This window comes from Saccopteryx leptura, chromosome 2, assembly GCF_036850995.1.
Source record: "Saccopteryx leptura isolate mSacLep1 chromosome 2, mSacLep1_pri_phased_curated, whole genome shotgun sequence".
Taxonomy (NCBI): Eukaryota; Metazoa; Chordata; class Mammalia; order Chiroptera; family Emballonuridae; genus Saccopteryx; species Saccopteryx leptura.
Genome location: NC_089504.1, coordinates 189,511,703 through 189,531,213, shown reverse-complemented (window position 1 = coordinate 189,531,213; position 19,511 = coordinate 189,511,703). Strand labels below are relative to the sequence as shown.

The 19,511-nt window shown below is 38.2% G+C and overlaps 1 protein-coding gene across 3 annotated transcripts in view; it reads left to right on the top strand.

Moving 5' to 3' along the window:
• The window catches only part of RSRC1 (arginine and serine rich coiled-coil 1), a 559,643-nt gene that overhangs the window by 16,614 nt on the left and 523,518 nt on the right, over nucleotides 1-19,511 (top strand). For all 3 annotated transcript variants that reach the window (XM_066369858.1, XM_066369856.1, XM_066369857.1), the window contains exons 2-3: nucleotides 9,479-9,674; nucleotides 10,168-10,293. In XM_066369858.1, coding sequence (XP_066225955.1) covers nucleotides 9,481-9,674; nucleotides 10,168-10,293 — 320 coding nt within the window. In that variant the 5' untranslated portion in view covers nucleotides 9,479-9,480. The remainder of the gene's footprint in view (nucleotides 1-9,478; nucleotides 9,675-10,167; nucleotides 10,294-19,511) is intronic.

Here is a 19,511-nt window from a genome sequence, read left to right as displayed (position 1 = left end):
TTGTTGAATTTGGTGGCATATAGTTTTTCATAGTATTCTACAATAATTCTTTGTATATCAATGATGTCTGTGGTGATTTCTCCTCTTTCATTTTGGATTTTGTTTATATGAGTTCTTTCTCTTTTTTCCTTGGTGAGTCTTGCCAAGGGTTTGTCAATTTTGTTGATGTTTTCAAAGAACCAGCTCCTTGTTTTATTAATTTTTTCTATACTATTTCTGTTCTCTATTTCATTTATTTCTGCTCTGATTTTGATTATTTCCTTTCTTTGGCTGGTTTTGGGTTGTCTTTGTTCTTCTTTTTCTAGTTCCTTAAGGTGTGAAGTTAAGTGGTTTACTTGGGCCCTCTCTTGTTTGTTCATATAGGCCTGAAGTGATGTGAACCTCCCTCTTATTACTGCTTTTGCTGCACCCAGAGATTCTGATGTCGTATTGTCATTTTGATTTGTCTGTATATATCTTTTGATCTCTGTGCTTATTTCTTCTTTGACCCATTCTTTTTTAAAAGTATGTTGGTTAGTTTCCACATTTTTGTGGTTTTTTTTCCCCTCTTTTTTGCAGTTGAATTCTAGTTTCAAGGCTTTATGATCAGAAAATATGCTTGGTACAATTTCAATTTTTCTGAATTTGCTGATGTTATTTTTGTGGCCCAACATATGGTCAGTTCTTGAGAATGTTTCATGTACACTAGAGAAAAATGTATACTCTGTCGCTTTGGGATGAAGTGTCCTGTAGATGTCTATCATATCCAGTTTCTCTAGTGTTTTGTTTAAGGCCAATATATCTTTATTGATTTTCTGTTTGGATGAACGAACTAGAGCCATCAGCAGTGTATAGAGGTCTCCAAGTATGATTGTATTTTTGTCAGTTTTTGTTTTAAGGTCAATAAGTATCTGTCTTATATATTTTGGTTTGGTGCATATGCTCCTTGGTTTGGTGCATATATATTAAGGATTGTTATGTCTTCTTGATTCAGTGTCCCCTTAATCATTATGAAGTGACCATTTTTGTCTCTGAGTACTTTTGCTGTCTTGTAGTCAGCTTTATTAGATATGAGTATTGCTACACCTGCTTTTTTCTGGATGTTATTTGCTTGGAGTATTGTTTTCTAGCCTTTCACTTTGAATTTGTTTTTATCTTTGTTGCTGAAATGTGTTTCTTGTAGGCAGCATACAGTTGGATTTTCTTTTTTAATCCATTTGGCTACTCAGTGTCTTTTTATTGGTGAGTTCAATCCATTTACATTTAGTGTAATTATTGACACTTGTGGGTTCCCTATTGCCATTTCATAAATTGCTTTCTGTTAGTTTTGTATCTTGTTTGATTCTTCTCTTTTGTTTTTCTATCATTTGTTTTTGTTTGTTTTTATTCCATACTTCTTTCCTCTGTTGCTACTTTTTTAAAGTCATGTGCTTCTGTGGTGGTTTTTTCAAGGGTGGTTACCATTAAGAAATGAAAAAGGTTCCTACCCTGTTCATTGTAGTGCACTATCTTGTGAGTACTTTTGCACTCCATCATCCTTTGCTACTGTTAATCTCTGTCCTCTCCCCCTTTTTTTTTTGCTTTTGTTGTCACAGTTTAAATTTGGTTTTATTGTGTTCTTGGTGGAGCTTTTACTTGTGGTTTTGTTTTGTTTTGTTCTTTGAATCTGATTGGAAAACCCCCTTTAGTATTTCATGGAGTGGGGGTTTTCTGATAATAAATTCCTTCATATTTTCCATATTTGTGAATGTTTTTATTTCTCCTTCATTTTTGAAGTATAGCTTCGATTGGTATAGTGTTCTTGGCTGAAAGTTCCTCTCTTTTAGGGCTTTAAATATTGGGGTCCACTGTCTTCTAGCTTGTAGAGTTTCTGCTGAGAAATCTGATGATAGTCTAATAGGCCTTCCTTTGTATGTTGTATTCTTCTTTTCTCTGGCTGCCTTGAGAATTTTTTCTTTGTCATTGGTTTGTGCCAATTTCATTATGATGTGCCTTGGAATAGGTTTGTTGTAGTTAACAAATCTCTGTGTTCTGTTTGCTTCTTGAATTTGAGGCTTTAGTTCTTTCCACAGGCTTGGGAAGTTCTCGTCTATTATTTGTTTGAATATATTCTCCATCCCATTTTGTCTCTCTTCTGCCTCTGATATACCTATTATTCTTACGTTATTTTTTTTGATTGAGTCAGACAGTTCTTGTAGGGCTTTCTCATTTTTAAATATTTTTGAGTTTCTCTCTACTTCTGTCTGTTGTGCCTGAAGTTGCTTATCTTCTGTCACTAATCCTACCTTCTGTTTGGCCTGTTTATTAACTAAGCTTGTTACCTCATTTTTCAGTTCATAAATTGAGTTTTTCATCTCTGTTTGGTTTATTTCTAGTTTCAATTTCCTTGGTAATATATTGTTTGTGTTCATTGAATTTTCTGAGCTCCCATAATTGCTTTTCTGTGTTTTTTGTATATCTCTGAGTATTTTTACGATTTCTGTTTTAAATTCTCTGTCATTTAGCTCCAAGGTTTCAAATATATTAAATTTTTTCTCCATAGATTTTTCCACATCTATCTGTGCTACTTCTCTGTCTTTTGTATCCATGGTATTTGATTCCCTTTTTCTTAATGGCATCTGAGGGTGGTCTTGTTGATAGCACTAATGAGAATTAATAAAGAATAAAAAGTGAAAAAAAAATGGAAAAAAATTTGGAAAAAAAATTATAAAATAATAAAAAAACAAGAATAATAATTTATTATTTCCCCCTTTTTTTATTCTCTTCCCCTCTTCTCCCTTCCTCCTTAAGAAAATATCATGATGAACTATGAATTATATTATGCTAAATTGAACACAAACTGCCTATAACGAAGGGCCTGAGTTGGGGGGAAGTGATCAAGGGGCAAAAAAGGAGGTAGGGACCCACAAAATGCAAAGAAGGAAAAAATTTGGGTCAAGTATAAAATGATTTGCTTGTAAGTGATGGTTGACTAAGAGATAATGAGAGGGATAAGAGGGAAACAGGAAAAAAGAACAAAAATTACTATTGTATTAAGTGGAGCAAAAACTAAATAGAATGGAGAGCCTGGGTTGGGAGGAATGCTAATGAGTTAAAAAGCGAAGTAAAAATCACCCAAAATGCCACAAAGAAAAAACTTGAGTCCCAAATAAAATAATTTGTTCGTGATTGAGGATTGAATGAGAGGAAAAGTAAAACGAGAAAAGAAGAAACTAATAGAGAGGGGGAAAAGGAAAAGAAGAAAAAAGAAAATAAAACAAAGAGAGAGAGAGAGAGAGAGTTAAGGGTTTTGGAGTGTAACCCTCATGGAGAGTAAGGAAGAAGAAGAAAAATAAAATGGGAAATGTATCACTTATGGGTAGTGTAGTTAAAGAAGAGGAAAGAATAAGACAGGCAGAGAATAAAAGAACCGAGTTTGAGGAAAATGAAATAATAATAATAAAGGCCAGAAGATGAAGGAAACAAAAATAGTGGGACAAGTTATAAAGTCTGTGGACTTTTCTTGATTTTGAGAGGTTAACTTCTTTTTCTTTCCTCCTCTTTCTGGTCGGTGGCTCTGTACCCCAGACTCTGCCCCTGTGGCATGTTTAGGTAGAGATTTGCAATTGATGAGACTCTACGGCGATGCCATATATTAGGCTTCAGTCTCGTTGGTAGTCAAGGCTTGTTAGCGTTTGCAGGCTCCGACAATGAGAGAGTCTGTATTCCCGGAGCCTCTCTCCTAGTCTCTCCTTCCTGAATTAGCAGCCTAATGATCCAGCTATGAGGCTGCCGCTGCCTCTGCCTGGGGAGTAAGAGGCTCAAAGAGCTGGCAAATCCCCACTCTATCCCCACTCAGTGCAGGGCTCTGGGTAAGGCTCTGTCAGTCATAGCCGCCAGCGTAATCGGGCTGGAGTGGGAGCCAATTGCTTGCAAGGTGACTTTCTATGAGCCTCCAGGCCAGTTCAGCATGCCTAGCACTGTGTGGGACCACTCTCCCCAGGGTTTTTGCACTTTGTAACCTGTTTTGGCTGGGAAGAAGATGCCCTAGTCGCTGCCTGCAGTACAGGAGGTCTTAACATCTGACAAGTCTCTCTTTTTAGCATATATCCCTGAGTATGAAAGCTCTGCCAATCAGAAGTTGCCCCCACCCCTTTAGCAAGAGGCACTAAAAAAATATTACGCCTCTTGTCTTAGATCACTGAACTGAGAGAGATCTTGTCAATTAGAGCTGTGTAGGTCAGTTGGGAGGTGAGCCGACTGTGGGTTAAGCTAATTTCAGTGATTGGATCCACCGATCTGCTACAGAAAGGACTGCAAGCTGCCTGCGTGCCCCTCCCCCATGCTTGATTGTTAGCTTGAATGGCTTTGTGAGGCACCCCGCCCGCCCAGAGAAGCTTGGGCGTAGGGAAGTTCACTTTGGTGCACTCCCCGCAGGAAGTTCGCTTTGGAGCACTCCTCATGTGGCACAGGCATTAACTCGCCAGGGCTGATTCGCTACAGGCAAACTCTTTCCTCAGCTTGAAAGAACGTAGGTGCCGCAGCCTAGCTTCCTTCACACCCTTACACCCCCCTACTCTCAGTTCCCAGTGAAAGCAGCCTTTGCTCAGGTTATTGAGGAAGGTAGAATGTTCCTTTCTCCGTCTTATTTCCTTCAGGGTTGATTATATATTTAGTCAATATTTCGCTCGGTCATACCTTTGTTTTCAGTATGTGGGACTCCCAGATGCTCCAAGGATAGATTTTTCTGTCTCTGGTTGATGAACTTGTTGAAATTTTGGGGAGATTTGTCAGTCGCGCTCCTCCCGGCGCCATTTCTCTGACGTCCCAGAAGTTTTTATAGCTGGTGAGACTGGTCTCAGGGAAGAAGACTGAGAGATTTCTCTTCTGGGGATGAATGTGACCCCCTCCCTCCCCAAATATGGCTAAGCCCCTCAAGCAGATCCAACAGTATGCTTACAGGGACCCACTCTTTAAATGTCCTTGTTCCAGGCCTCTCTTCTTTCCCCCTTTGGAGTCTATCCCAGCAGGGCAGGATATCCAGCACCCAGGCTGGCTGACTGTGAAGCTCTACCCAATTCAATGCACATGACCCGCTGTGCAGGTGCTGATCACAGAGAGCAAAACTCGCCTTAGCTGGGCCCGGTGTGAGGAGCCCTTCCTTAGGATACCATTTTAGCAAGAGTTGTTAGGTCCAGAACTGATGCTCTCTGCAGCTGGCCATTGGATGTGCCAGCCCCAGGCCTCCCTGCAGGGACCTGGCACAGACCAGTGGGTGACACTGCCCGTGACTGGCCCTCAGCAGTCTTCTTGGAGTTATAAGCAATTCAGAGTTTGTGGCTGCCTCTGCTGGGCCCAGTTGTATATGGAAATACTAGCTGATCACCTAGGTTGCCTTTTAACCACTCTAGGCCTGGGGGAAAGTCCTTAAAAGTCCAAGATTCCCTGAGTCCCACCTCTTGCAGCCTCTTTATGCTAGCTGGACTAGGCCACTGAAAAACCTCTGGTAGAGTATAGAGCCTGGGGCAATTTAGGGATTAGGATGGATGGTGGGTGTGGCTCTGTCCCTAGGCCCCAGGTGTCAGTCTATGCAGACTTTGTTCAAATTCCTCAGTATGGTTTGTTCCCAGGAGTCCCCTGGTGAGACCCAGAGGTGTGGTCTACCCGTTCTCCAGACAGTTTCTACTGAATCTCCCTTGAGGTGGAAGCACCAGTCTTAGAGTCGGGAGCATGGGTAAGCTCTGGCCTCAACACCAGAATAATGAGTCACTGACGTACCCATTGCTTCCTGGCATCTCAGAAACTACCCCTCGACATGACTGGGGTAGAAGAGACTCCCAAGGGGCAGGGCACTTGCTCCCCCCCAGCCTGATGCCTCTCAGAGGGGTGTGCTCCACCCAAGAAAGACAGTGACTGCAGTATGGGAGAATGACTCAATACTGATGGCATCCCCCACAGTGTCTTTCCCTAGGCCTCCAACTTTACATTCTCCTCATGTAACTCGTGTCCTCTCAGCTCTTCCTCCAGCAGAATCACAGGTAAGTGGCTGCTGTGAATGGGATTTTCTTCGCAGGCCCTTTAAGACAGAGTCTGCGTGTTCATCTTTGAGAGATCTGTCTCTTTCTTGCTGGCAGAAACCCGGCTCTTTTCATCGCCAAATTCTGTGTGGGTGCCTGACCTAGGCTCTGGGGCTTTAGGCTGGGGCTCGGGCTTGGGGCTGAACACCCACACCTCCTAGGGCGCCCCTCCTTGCAGTGACTCCCTTTGGACCCTCAGTCACTACTTACTTCTGGGAGCAGGGCAGTCCTGTCCGCGTCTCCGCCCTTCCTACTAGTCTCAGTGTGGCTTCTTCTGTGATCCTTGGTTATTGACTCCTCTTCGTTTAGTCCAAAGTTAGTTTTTCAAGATGATTGTTCTTAAATAAGTTGTAATCCAATTTGGTCCTGGGAGGTGGCAGTTGGAATGTCTGCCTACTCCGTCGCCATCTTCTGTCTTCTTTAAGCATGTGTGTTTCAACTTACACCAAAATTTGGGTTATGTCACTGTTGTAGGAGCGAAACTGTGTTGTAACTCCAGGACCCCCTGTACACATGTATTTAAATATATGTGTATATGTACATATATACTGTGTTTATGTATCATTTCATAGTCATAGTATTTTGAAGCTGGAAGTTTCATTTTTCAGTGAGGAAACTATCTTAGATATGCTTGTGATTTGCTGAAAGTTTCAAAACAAATTCTTCTAAATATTTTGCTGAACTATAAAATGTTAGAAATATGAACATCTTGGAGGTTCAGATCTATATTTAAAGTCTAATTCTGGCTCTAGGTAAATTGCATAAAATTTTGAATTAAATCCTAACAGCAATTTTTTCAGTTAGAGTTAGTGAGGGGAAATTTCACCTGGCAGTTTTGAAAACACAGCTGTAATTTAACATTTTGCTTTGTTTATAGTGATGATATTTAACTTATTTTGAATAAGTATTAAAAGAAAGTGTGAGATTTTTATTTATTTGATCCATTAACCACTTATCTTACCATTATATAGGGTGGACCTTGCCTCTATGTGACATTGAAAGATATCTAATAACTATGTCAGTAAAAAAAAAAGATTGCTGTTGGTCAAATAAGTTTGTAAATATGATATATATGTTTGCTCACTTATAGTTTGCATTGGGTGTGGGGGACAGGCTGTAAGCAGGCAAGGTTGTTATAGCCTAAGGCTTAGTTTTAAGACAGCCTTTCCCACCATTTTGAGGAATCCCATTATGCCTCAGATAAATGACTTTGTATCAGAGACTTCCTTGTTTGTGTATTGGATTAAAGGTTTTGATTTCTACACTATAAAATGGGGCAGAGGAGTCCATGCTGCAGGAGAGCAGAGAAAGGCCACATGGAGGGGAGGAGAAGCAGCCAAGATGGTGGAGTGCTGAAGGAGAAGCCAGTTGTGCAGAGTTTGTGCAGAGAGAAGGAAATGGGGAACAGAGGTGAATAAGGCTGGTGAGGTAGAAACCTTTGATTCTAGGAAACTCGGATAAGTCAGTGGCTTTGGGAGCTTGGAAAGGCAAGTGTTTTCCCACTGTGTGTATTTCTTGCCCGCCGTGTGCAAACTAGGATAAAGATGATGGCCCACCAGTTCTTGGCTCTATTGTTTCATTACCGTCTGTCCAAATCAAATGTGAACCTGCATGGGCCAGGTGGCTGTGATAGTGGCTTTACAATTGCATATGAGAATCTAAAGGCTAACTTTAAAGTAGGATAAATAAGTTTCTTATTAGCTAAGGTGATTCTTAAATATTAAAAATCTTAAGTTCTTTTTTTATATGTTTTTTTCCTTTTGTATACTAAATGTACAAACATTACTATAGCCATATAGAAAATAGTTTAAAAAAAGAAAACAATTACCCAGTCTCATCATTTAAATATTACTAATTTTTATTTTTGCTCTTATCCATATGCTGATATTTTTAAAAATTTTAGTCATTATAGTTATGGTTTTTATAATGGTATAGTGGATATATCAAATATTACATCTTTTTTTTTTAGTGAGAAAGACAGAGGACAGATAGGGATAGACAGTAAGGTGGAGAGATGAGAAGCATCAATTCTTTGCTGTGCACCGTAGTTATTTATTGACTGCTTTCTTATATGAGCATGAGTTGGGGGGGGGGGTTGGGCTATAGCTGAGCCAGTGACCCCTTGCTCAAGCCAGTGACTTTGGTTCAAGCCAGTGATCATGGGGCCATGTCTATGATCCCATTCTCAAGCCAGTGACCCTACGCTCAAGCTGGATGAGCCTGTGCTCAAGCCGGCAACCTGAGAGTTTTGAACCTGAGTCTTCTGCATCCCAGGCTGAAACTCTATCCACTACACCACTGCCAGGTTAGGCTTTCTTTCTTTCTCTTTTTTTTTTCAAGAAAAACATTTTAGATATAGTCCTAGAATAGAATTGCTTTGTTCAAAAAAGGATCAGTAACAACAAAAAAAGCATCAACATTTTTATGACTCTTTACTTAAGTTGTTAATTGCTTTCTGGAAGGATTATACCACCACTTCATATAGGGGTACTAGCAATATGTAAAGTTAACAGACTTCACAATAACTCCATTTACTTTGGTACTTAAGTTGTTAACATTTTCTCCCCCAAATTTCACAAATAAAATGATGATAGTATCTTATTTCACTTTGTATTTTGCTGGTGACTTATGAGTTCTTTATCATTTAAAAATTTAGATTTTTGGTCCTGGCCGGTTGGCTCAGTGGTAGAGCATTGGCCCGGCGTGTGGAAGTCCTGAGTTCGATTCATGGCCAGGGCACACAGGAGAAGTGCCCATCTGCTTCTTCACCCTTCCCCTTCTCCTTCTTCTGTGTCTCTCAAGGCTCCATTGGAGCAAAATTGGCCCAGGAACTGAAGATGGCTCCATGGCCTCTTCCTCAGGTGCTAGAATGGCTCTGGCTGCAACAGAGAACACCCCAGATGGGCAGAGCATCACCCCCTGGTGGGTATGCCGGGTAGATCCACGTCCAGTGCATGCAGAAGTCTGTCTGAATGCCTCCCTGCTTCTAACTTCGGAAAAATACAAAAAGAAAAAAATTTAGATTTTTTTAGTTAGAAAAATGTAATTCTAAAAGATAGTAAAATATTTTCTCTTTAGGTAATGTCAAAGTGAAAGATTAGGTGAAAAGTGAAAGCAAATATTATATAATTAATGATAAATGCAACTTAAAATATTAACAAAATTGTTATAATAGCTGTCCTTAGGATTGACTCTCTTGAGTGACATTTGAAGTTTGAGGACAAATTTAATTTGTTCATAAATTATGAAAACAGTTTATTCATAATCCTGGAAGATGTACTACACTACAGCTGTTTGTTGTATTCTTATCAAGTATAGAGGTATATTTAAAATTTTACTTTAAGGCTTTAAAAATTCTTAAAAAGTTAAAAAAAAAATTTGTACTATTTCATTTCATCCATGGTACCATGTGTTAGTAATTTTTTTTGAATTTGAACTTGTAGAAATGGGACACCGTTCATCAGATACTGAAGAAGAAAGCAGAAGCAAGAGAAAAAAGAAACACCGTAGACGGTCATCTTCAAGTAGTTCTTCAGATAGTAGAACTTATAGCCGCAGGAAAGGGGGAAGGAAATCAAGGTCAAAGTCAAGATCTTGGTCCAGAGATCTTCAGCCTCGCTCACATTCTTATGATAGGAGGTGATTTTAATAATTTTTACTTACTTAGTAAAGAGAGTGACAATCTTTAAAGTTCTTATACTTCTGTATTTTTAATTTTTCTTGGTAAACAATTTCTCTTTTAGTAGTTATATACTTATGAGGGTTAAGTCTCAACCTAGAGTTATTTTTTTACTTAGGCCCAGCCCGTGGGTTCAGTGTCTTCCTCCTTTGTCTATTCTTTGTAGACAGGTAGAGATAAACCATTATAGTTCTCATAGTATATTATCTGATATTATTTGGAAGTATTGTATACTACTTAGTACCCCCTACTGTCTTAATCTATAGCTGATTCAGTCACTAAATTATTACATCAGTAATCTGACTGTTCAAGAGGAATAACATTTTCTCAATTTGCTTTTAGAAAGGCATAAGACAGTGAAAATGAGATGATTCTTTAGAATCCAGATGACTTCTCCTGAAAGCTCATTTAATTTTTTTTATAGCAATGACACTTGATTATATTTTATTTCAGACGCAGGCATCGATCAAGCAGTAGCTCTTCTTATGGCTCTAGAAGAAAACGAAGTCGAAGTCGTTCAAGGGGTCGAGGGAAATCCTATAGAGTTCAGAGGTCTAGGTCAAAAAGTAGAACAAGAAGGTATGCCACATCAGATATTTATTGCTTTGTAATGCACTGTCCTCAAATATTAGTTCTTTAACTGTGACACATACAGCAATTATTTTCTCTTAGTTTCTCAGTTGTCTTCTGACTTTGTTAATTATATGTATTGGCCATACAGAAGTTTTTTTGTTTTATGTGGTTAAATTTATCATTCTTCTTTCCTTCTATTCATAACATAGAAAAATTCTTTCCTTACCTCCAGATGATGTAGATAAGATTTTTCCTATCATTATAATATATAAATAGTTACCGTTTCTATATATGAAGTCTATAGAAGTCTTTATTTTTTCCAGCTTTATTGAGATATAAATGACTTATAATGTAAGTTTAAGGTATGTAGCGTGTGGATTTGATACTTATATAACTGCAGAAGTTTTTACTACCATAGCCTTAGCTAATAACACCTCCATCACATCGCATAATCACTATTTCTTTTTTGTGGTAACTACATTTAAAACATTTAAAATTTATCTTAGAAACTTAAGTATGCATATAACACAATGCTACTAACTATAATTACCATGTTGTACATTTGATTCCCAGAACTTATTTATTTTATAAATGGAAGTTTGTATTCTTTCCCCCCACTCCTCAGACCTGGTAAACACCACCACTTTAGTCTCTGTATTTTTATTTTTGTATTTTTCCTAAATGCGAAGCAGGGAGGCAGAGAGATAGACTCCTGCATGCGCCGGACCGGGATCCACCTGGCACGCCCACCAGGGGACGATGCTCTGCCCATCTGGGCTGTTGCTCTGTTGCAACCGGAGCCATTCTAGCGCCTGAGGCAGAGGCCACAGAGCCATCCTCAGTGCCTGGGCCAACTTTACTCCAGTGGAGCCTTGGCTGTGGGAGGGGAAGAGAGAGATAGAGAGATAGGAGAGGGGAAAGGGTGGAGAAGCAGATGGGCACTTCTCCTGTGTGCCCTGGCTGGGAATCGAACCCGGGACTCCCGCACGCCAGGCTGACGCTCTACCACTGAGAAAGCCAGCCAGGGTTAGTCTCTGTTTTTGAGTATTACTTTTTTAGATTCCACATATAAGTGATATCATACAATAATTGTCCTTCTTTGTCTGAGTTATTTCACTTAGCATAATGCCCTTGGGGTTCATACATGTTGCAATTGGCAGGATTTCCTTCTCTCTCCTGGCTGAGTAATATTGTTGTATTTGTGTGTGTGCTGTGTGTATCATGTCTTCCTTATCCATTCGTCTGTGGATAGATACTTAGGTTGTTTCCATATCTTGGCTGTTATGAATAATGCTGCAATGAATATGGGAGCCCAGATGTTGCTTTAAGATCCTGTTTTCATTTCCTTTAGATATACAGTGTGTCTGTAAAGTCATGGTGCACTTTTGACCGGTCACAGGAAAGCAACAAAAGACGATAGAAATCTGCACCAAATAAAAGGAAAACTCTCCCAGTTTCATACCTATTCAGTGTAGTTTGATGTGGGCTCATGCACAGATTTTTTAGGGCTCCTTAGGTAGCTATCCCATATAGCCTCTACAGACTCGTCACTGACTGATGGCCTACCAGAACGGGGTTTCTCCACCAAACTGCCAGTTTCCTTCAACTGCTTATTCTACCGAGTAATGTTATTTCTATGTGGTGGTGCTTCGTTATAAACGTGCTGATATTCACGTTGCACTTTGGTCACGGATTTGAATTTAGCGAGCCACAGAACACACTGAACTTTCCTCTGTAACATCTACATCTCGACTGGCATGGCCATGGGCTGCTCTGCTGTATACACGGTGTTACATCATCATCTGCGCATGCGCACATGCTGCCACATCATTCTACAGAAACTGGGAGGGTTTTCCTTTTATTTGGTGCAGATTTCACATTTCTGTCATCTTTTGTTGCTTTCCTGTGACCAGTCAAAAGTGCACCATGACTTTATAGACACACTGTACTTAGGAATTTATCCATTTCTGCTATGTTATCTAATTTATTCTGTTATCTAATATGTATTTAACTTCATAGTCTCATAGTCTTATTTCTTTGGCATCAGTTTTAATGTCTTTTCTCTGGTTTTATATTAGTCAGATTTTAGTTTTTTGAATTTCCTTTTTTTCTTAGTTTAAAGATTTACCAATTTTGATCATTTCAAGAAAAAAATTTTATTGACTTTTTTTTAGTGTTTTTCTATACCCTATTTTGATATTTCTGCTTTAATCATTATTAATTCCTCCATTCTTCTAACTTTTGGTATAGTTCGTTCTTCTTTTACTAGTTCCTTGAAATATTAAGTTAGCCTGACCAGGTGGTGGCGTAGTGGATAGAGCGTTGGACTGGGATGCAGAAGACCCAGGTTTGAGACCCTGAGGTCACCAGCTTGAGCACGGGCTCATCTGGTTTGAGCAAAAAGCCCACCAGCTTGAACCCAAAGTCACTGGCTCCAGCAAGAGGTTACTCGGTCTGCGGAAGACCCGCGGTCAAGGCACATATGAGAAAGTAATCAATGAACAACTAAGGTGTCGCAGTGTGCAATGAAAAACTAATGATTGATGCTTCTCATCTCTCTCCGTTCCTGTCTGTCTGTCCCTGTCTATCCCTCTCTCTGACTCACTCTCTGTCTCTGTAAAAAAAAAAAAAAAATTAAAAAAAAAAAAAAAAATTTGAGATCTCTCATCTTTTTTGATGTAGGCATTTCCAGCTATTAACTACCCTCTTAAAACTGCTTTTGTTGCAGTCTGTATATTTTGGTATGTTATGATTTTATTTTCCTTTGTCTCAAGATATATTCTAATTTCCCATATGATTCCTTTTTTGAGTCATTGGTTTCGAACAGTTAGGTTAATTTCCACATATTTATAGATTATCCAGTTTTTCTGCTGCTGTTCATTTCTAGTTTCATTTCATTGTTGTCAGAAAAGATAGCTTGTAAGATTTCAGTCTTTTTCAGTCTTTTAAAATTTGTTAAGATTTGTTTTGTGACCTAACATGTAATCTGTCCTGGAAAATGTTACATGTGCTCTTGAGAAGCATGTGCATTCTGCTGCTGTTGGGTGGCGTACTCAATTGTATCTGTTATGTCTCATTGATTTACAGTGTTGTTAAAGTCCTCTGTTTCCTTATAGATCTTTTTTTTTGTTGTTGTATTTTTCTGAAGTTGGAAACGGGAAGGCAGTCAGACAGACTCCCGCATGCGCCCAACTGGGATCCACCCGGCACGCCCACCAGGGGCCTATGCTCTGCCCATCTGTTGCAACCAGAGCCATTCCAGCACCTGAGGCAGAGGCCACAGAGCCATCCTCAGCGCCTGGGCCAACTTTGCTCCAATGGAGCCTTGGCTGCAGGAGAGGAGGAGAGAGACAGAGAGGAAGGAGAGGGGGAGGGGTGGAGAAGCAGATGGGCGCTTCTCCTGTGTGCCCTGGCCAGGAATTGAACCCAGGACTCCTGCATGCTAGGCCGATGCTCTACCACTGAGCCAACCGGCCAGGGCTCCTTATAGATCTTCTGTATGGTTTTCTATCCATTATTGAAAGTAAAAGTATTATAATCTCATTTTATTAGTCACCTTCTATTTTTCAATTCTTTCAGTGTTTGCTTTATATATTTGAATACTCGTGATATTAGGTGTATATATATTTATAATTACATCTTCCTGGTGAAATGACCCTTTTATTATTATCCAGTGTTTTCTTTGCCTCTTGTGAGTTTTTTACTTAAACTCCACTTTGTTTATATAAATATCTTTACCCCTACTCTGTTTTGGTTACCATTTTCATGGAATATCTTTTTTCATCCTTTTACTTTCAGCCAACTTCTATCTTTATATTTAAGGTGAGTCTCTTGTAGACAACATATAATTGCATCTTGTTTTTTTTTCTCAGCTGGTGTGTATCTGGATTGGAGAGTTTAAACCATTTAAAATAATTACTGACATGGAAATTTTATTATTGCTATCTTGTTAGTTGTTTTCTGTCTATCTTATACCTATTTTGTCTCTCTTTTCCTCTCTTACTGCCTTCATTTTTGTTGATTTTTTTCCCTATTAATGTGCTTAAATTCTTTATCATTTTCTTTTATGTATCTTCTATAGGCATTTTTCTTTGTGGCCACCGTGGAACTTATATAAAACATGTTATAATTAGAAAAATCTACTTTTAAGCTGATAATGACTTAATTTAATCATATATAAAAACTCTACATCTGCCCACTTTCACTTTGTTATTGATGTCACAAATTATATCCTTATATATTACGTATTTATTAACCTAGTTTTATAGTTAATTATTTTTTAAAGACTTTATTTTTTTTTGAGTAGTTCTATGTTTATAGCAAAATTGAAAGTATAGTATAGTGATTTCCCATATACTGTCTGATCTCACATGGATAGCTTTCTCTGTTATCAGCATCTCCCACATCAGAGTGGTACATTTATCATAATTGATTGAACCTACATTTATACGTAATCACCCAGAGTCCATAGTTTGCATTATAGTGCACTCTTGGTGTTGTATTTACAGGTTTAGACCAGTGATTTTTGACTGGTGAGCCATGACACACTGGTGTGCTGCAAGAATTTTTAAAACATACAATACCTGACTGTTTAGTCAGGGACACTGACTTCTTTTCCCTTAGATTGTCGAATAAAAAAATGAGAGCTGTTAACACAACAGTAGCTGTCCAGTGTGAATAAATCAAAATTACACCTATTTCTTTTAGTCTGATTGGCAAAAAAAATGTATTTTTTGGTATGCTGCAGAATTTTAGTAACTAGTTTGTGTCATGAGATGAAAAAGGTTGAAAAAATTGCTGGTTTAGACAAATGTGTAATGACATGTATTCTTCAGGGTAGTATCATACAGAATAATTTCACTGCCCTAAAACTACTATGCTCTGCCTGTTTCACCCCATCTCCCTAACTAATCTTTTAATGTCTTCATAGTTTTGCCTTTTCCAGAATGTAATATAGTTGGAATTATACACTATTTAGCCTTTTCAGATTGGCTTCTTCCATGTAGTAATGTGCAGTTTTTCCACAATCCAAAAGTAGAACATTCCTAGAAAACATTTTCTAATTGTGCAAAAAGAAGAGTGTCCCCCATTTTTCAAAAGTTTGAGTTATGCCATTTTTCTTTTATGAAAGACATATATCAGAACCTGTTTTTGCTAATGAAAATAAATATGAGATTTCAATTTTAGATAAAAGTCATTGTGTACTAATGTACATTTTTGGTAAAAGCAAAGTGGTGTAACTCAGATTTCTGGAAAGGGTGGGATTCCTGTGTCATATTTCATTATCTGGATGTACCACAGCTTATTTATCTATTCACCTGCTAAAAGACATCTTGGTTGCTTCCAGGTTCTGGCAATCATGAATAAAGCTGCTATAAATATCTCTGTGTAGGTTTTTGTCTGGACATAAGTTTTCAGCTCCTTTGGATAAATACCAAAGAATCTGATTGCTGGGTCATATGGTAAGAGTATGTTTTGTTTCATGAGAAACTGCCCAACTGTTTTCCAAAGTGGCCATACCATTTTTCATTCCCCCCAAGCAATGAATGACAGTTCCTATTCCTTTGCATTCTTACCAGCATTTGGTGTTGCCGGATTTTGGCCATTTTAATAGGTTTTTAGATATCTCATTATTTTAATTTGCATTTCCCTGATGACTTATGATGTGAAACACCTTTTCATATGCTTATATGCCATCTGTTTGTCGCCTTTGGTGAGTTGTTTCTTAAGGTCTTTGGCCCATATTTTAATTGGGCTGTTTATTTTTTTAAGGTTGAGTTTTCAGAGGTCTTAATGTATTTTACAAGGTCCTTTATCAGATGTGTCTTTTGCAAAGTTTTCCCCCAGTCTCTGGCTTATCAACTTATTCTGTGGAGATTGTCTTTTGCAGAGTAGTGTGTGTATGTGACTGGTGTGATATATATATATTTATTTTTTATTTTTTAGTGAAAGGAGGGAAGGCAGTGACCCTGCATGCCCCCTCACCAGGATCCACCTGGCAAGCCCACTAGGGGGCGATGCTGTGCCTATCTGGGGCTCTTGCTACATTGTAACTGAAGCCATCTTTTAGTGCCTGAGGTGGAGGCCATGAAGCCATCCTTAGTGTCCTGGGCCTACCCACTCTAATGGAGCCATGGCTGCAGTAGGGAAGGAGAAGAGAGAGAAAGGTAGAGAGAGAACTGAGAGGGGGAGGGGTAGAGAAACAAATAGGCACTTCTCCTGTGTACCCTGACCAGAAATCGAACCGAGGACTTCCACAGGCCAGGCCGGCGCTCTACCACAGAGCCCACCAGCCAGGGCCGTGACTGATATCTTTAAGGGAAAAGTATGTGGCATTTTATAAAAATTTTCCAAATCTTTAACATCATTCTATATATTTTCATTGCTTTTAAAAATTCTTTTTCTGGTAATTAGGACTTTAAGATCTCTCTTTGCAGCTTTCAGATATGCAACAGGGATTATTACCTACAGTCACCGTGCTGCATATCACATTCCCCTAACTTAATTATTTTATAATTGAAAGTTTGTACTTTTGACCTCCTTTACCTATTTATAAGAATTTTTAAATTTTCATGTACTCTAGCTTATTTATTATTTCTTTCATGGATTATTCATTTGGTGGTGTATCTAAAACATAACTGCCCTATCCAAGGTCAAGGTCATCTAGATTTTTCCTGTTATCTTATATTGGACTGTTACAGTTTTGTGTTTTACACTTAGTTCTATAATCCATTTTGAGTTAATTTTTGTGGAAGATCTAAGGCCAATGTCTAGGATTTTTTTTTTGCATGTGGATATCCAGCTTTTCCAGCACTATTTGTTAAAAAATTATCTTTGTTCCATTGTATTACTTTTGCTCCTTTGTCAAAGGTCAGCTGACTATTTATTTGGTTCCATTTCTGGACACTGCATTCTGTTCCATTGTTGTATTTTTTCATTTTCCAGTTCCATACTGTCTTGATTATTGTAGCTTTATATTAAGCCTCGAAGTTGAATGATGTCAGTCCTCCAATGTTATTCTTCTTCAATATTGTGTTGGCTATTCTGGATCTTTTGTCTTTTCAGATAAACTTTAGAATCAGTTTGTTGATATCTATAAAATAACTTGCTGGATTCTGATTGGAATTGCACTGAATCGATAGATCAATTTTGGAAGAACTTTCATTTGAACAGTATTGAGTCTTCATATCCATGAACATGGAACATTTTTCTGTTATTTAGTTCTGCTTTAATTTCATTCATCAGAATTTAATAATTTTACTGAAGAAGATATTATATATATTTGGCTATATTTATACCTAAGTACTTACTTAATTTTGGGGTGCTAATGTCAATGGTATTGTTTTATATTCTACCTGCTTATTGCTGCTGCAAAGGAAACTTAATTTTGTGATAATTTCATATTTAACAAAAACTTACGATAGTATAAAGATTTTCTGTAAACTCTTTATCTTAATTGTTGACATTTTAATAGTTATATCTTTATATAATGTACATGCATTGATATAGTTTTATCATTTTTTATACTTTTGTCTTTTCAGTTCTATACCAGAATTAAAAGTGCTCTACCTACCACTATTACCATATAACACTTTTATATTTGTTTATATATTTACCTTTACCAGTGAGCTTTGTAGTTTCAGATGCTTTTGGGTTTCTGTATAGTGTCCTTTCATTTTAACTTTCAGGACTCCTTGCAGTTCTAGTGGTGATGAACTTTGTCAATTCTTTTTTATTGGGGAAAACTTTTATTTCCCTTTTCTTTTTTGAAGGCTTATTTTTCCAAATCTAGTATTGTCCTTTGGCAGTATTTTTTCTTATAGCACTTTTAATATATCATCCTATGCCACTGTGGCCTGTAAGGTTCCTTCTAAGAAACCTACTAATAATTTTATGGAAGTGCCCTTGTAATTGATGTGAGTTGCTTTTCTCTTGCTGTTTTGTGTAGGCTTCTTTGGGTTCAACCTAGTTGGAGTTTTTTATTTGAATTTGGATGTCTCTTTTCTTCCTCATATTTGGAAAGTTTTAATCTACTATTTCTTCAAATAAGCTCTTTGTTTTTCCCCCTCTCTCTCTCTGCTCCTTTTGGAATTTTCATAATGCATATATTAGTTGCCTTTTTTGTGACCCGTAATTTTCTTAGGCTTTTTTCTCTTTTTTTCCATTGTTCTTTGTTTGGTTCCTCTGACTCAATAATTTCAGAACATTTGTCTTTGAGTTCATGGGTTGGTTCTTTGTTTGCTTGATCAAGTCTGCTGTTGAGCCACTCTAGAGAATTTTTCAATTTAGTTATTGTATTCTTCAGTTTACTATTTGTTTGGTTCTTTATTATAGCTTGTCTCTTTGTTGATATTTTCATTTTCTTCATGAATCATATCAATGATTTTAATTAGTTGTATATTTATGTTCTCATGGATGTCTCTGAATGTCTTTAAGTCAATTATTTTGAATTCTTTTCAGGTAAATCATAGGCCTTTCTTTTCAGATTGATATTTGGAGATTTGTTACTTTGGTTGGGTCCTGTTTTCCCTTTTTCTTCATGAGTTTTGCAGTATTAGCACCTGGTTTCATATAGGAGAAACTGTCACCAGTTAGTCCTGTTATAGATTTTGGGGACCTCTAAAGTTTACTCTGGATGTTGTAACTTCTCTGGATATGTGTATTTAATTTCCCATTTTGAAGTTTGCCAACTTCTTTTGTAGGAGCTTATAATCTCTTTCTCCCTCTGATGTGTGCCTGTGGTAATTGAGGTTTCCTGTTGCTACTGCAACAAGAGCCTTGCTCTCCTTTCTGTCCTTTCCTTTCTCCTCAGGCATCCACAGTATGGTAACTCCCCATCAGCATTCTGAAGTAGGCAAGACATATGTCTTTGCCTTGGGTAAGTCTCCAAAAATTTGGAATATTGGATGCATGCTCCACTCTCCTCCCTTATTCCCAAATTAGAAACTTTGAGTTAGGCACCATCTTCTGGTTGCACTGAGCTATGTTGACCACTTTTTGCTGTATCACTGGTTCTCTGGTTCCCTGACAAGTCACTGTTTTTCTCCCTTGTTTTAGCAGCCACCAGTCATCTAAACTGTTGTGGTTCCTGTAGAGTTATAAATCAGAAAAGACAGACACCAGGCCCTTGGGCAGCTGTTTTTAAAGTTGAAATGGTGGAGATGCACGTTCCACTTTTCTCCCCGCGCCCCCCCCCCCCCCCCTCCAAAGAGGAAGCCTTGGGC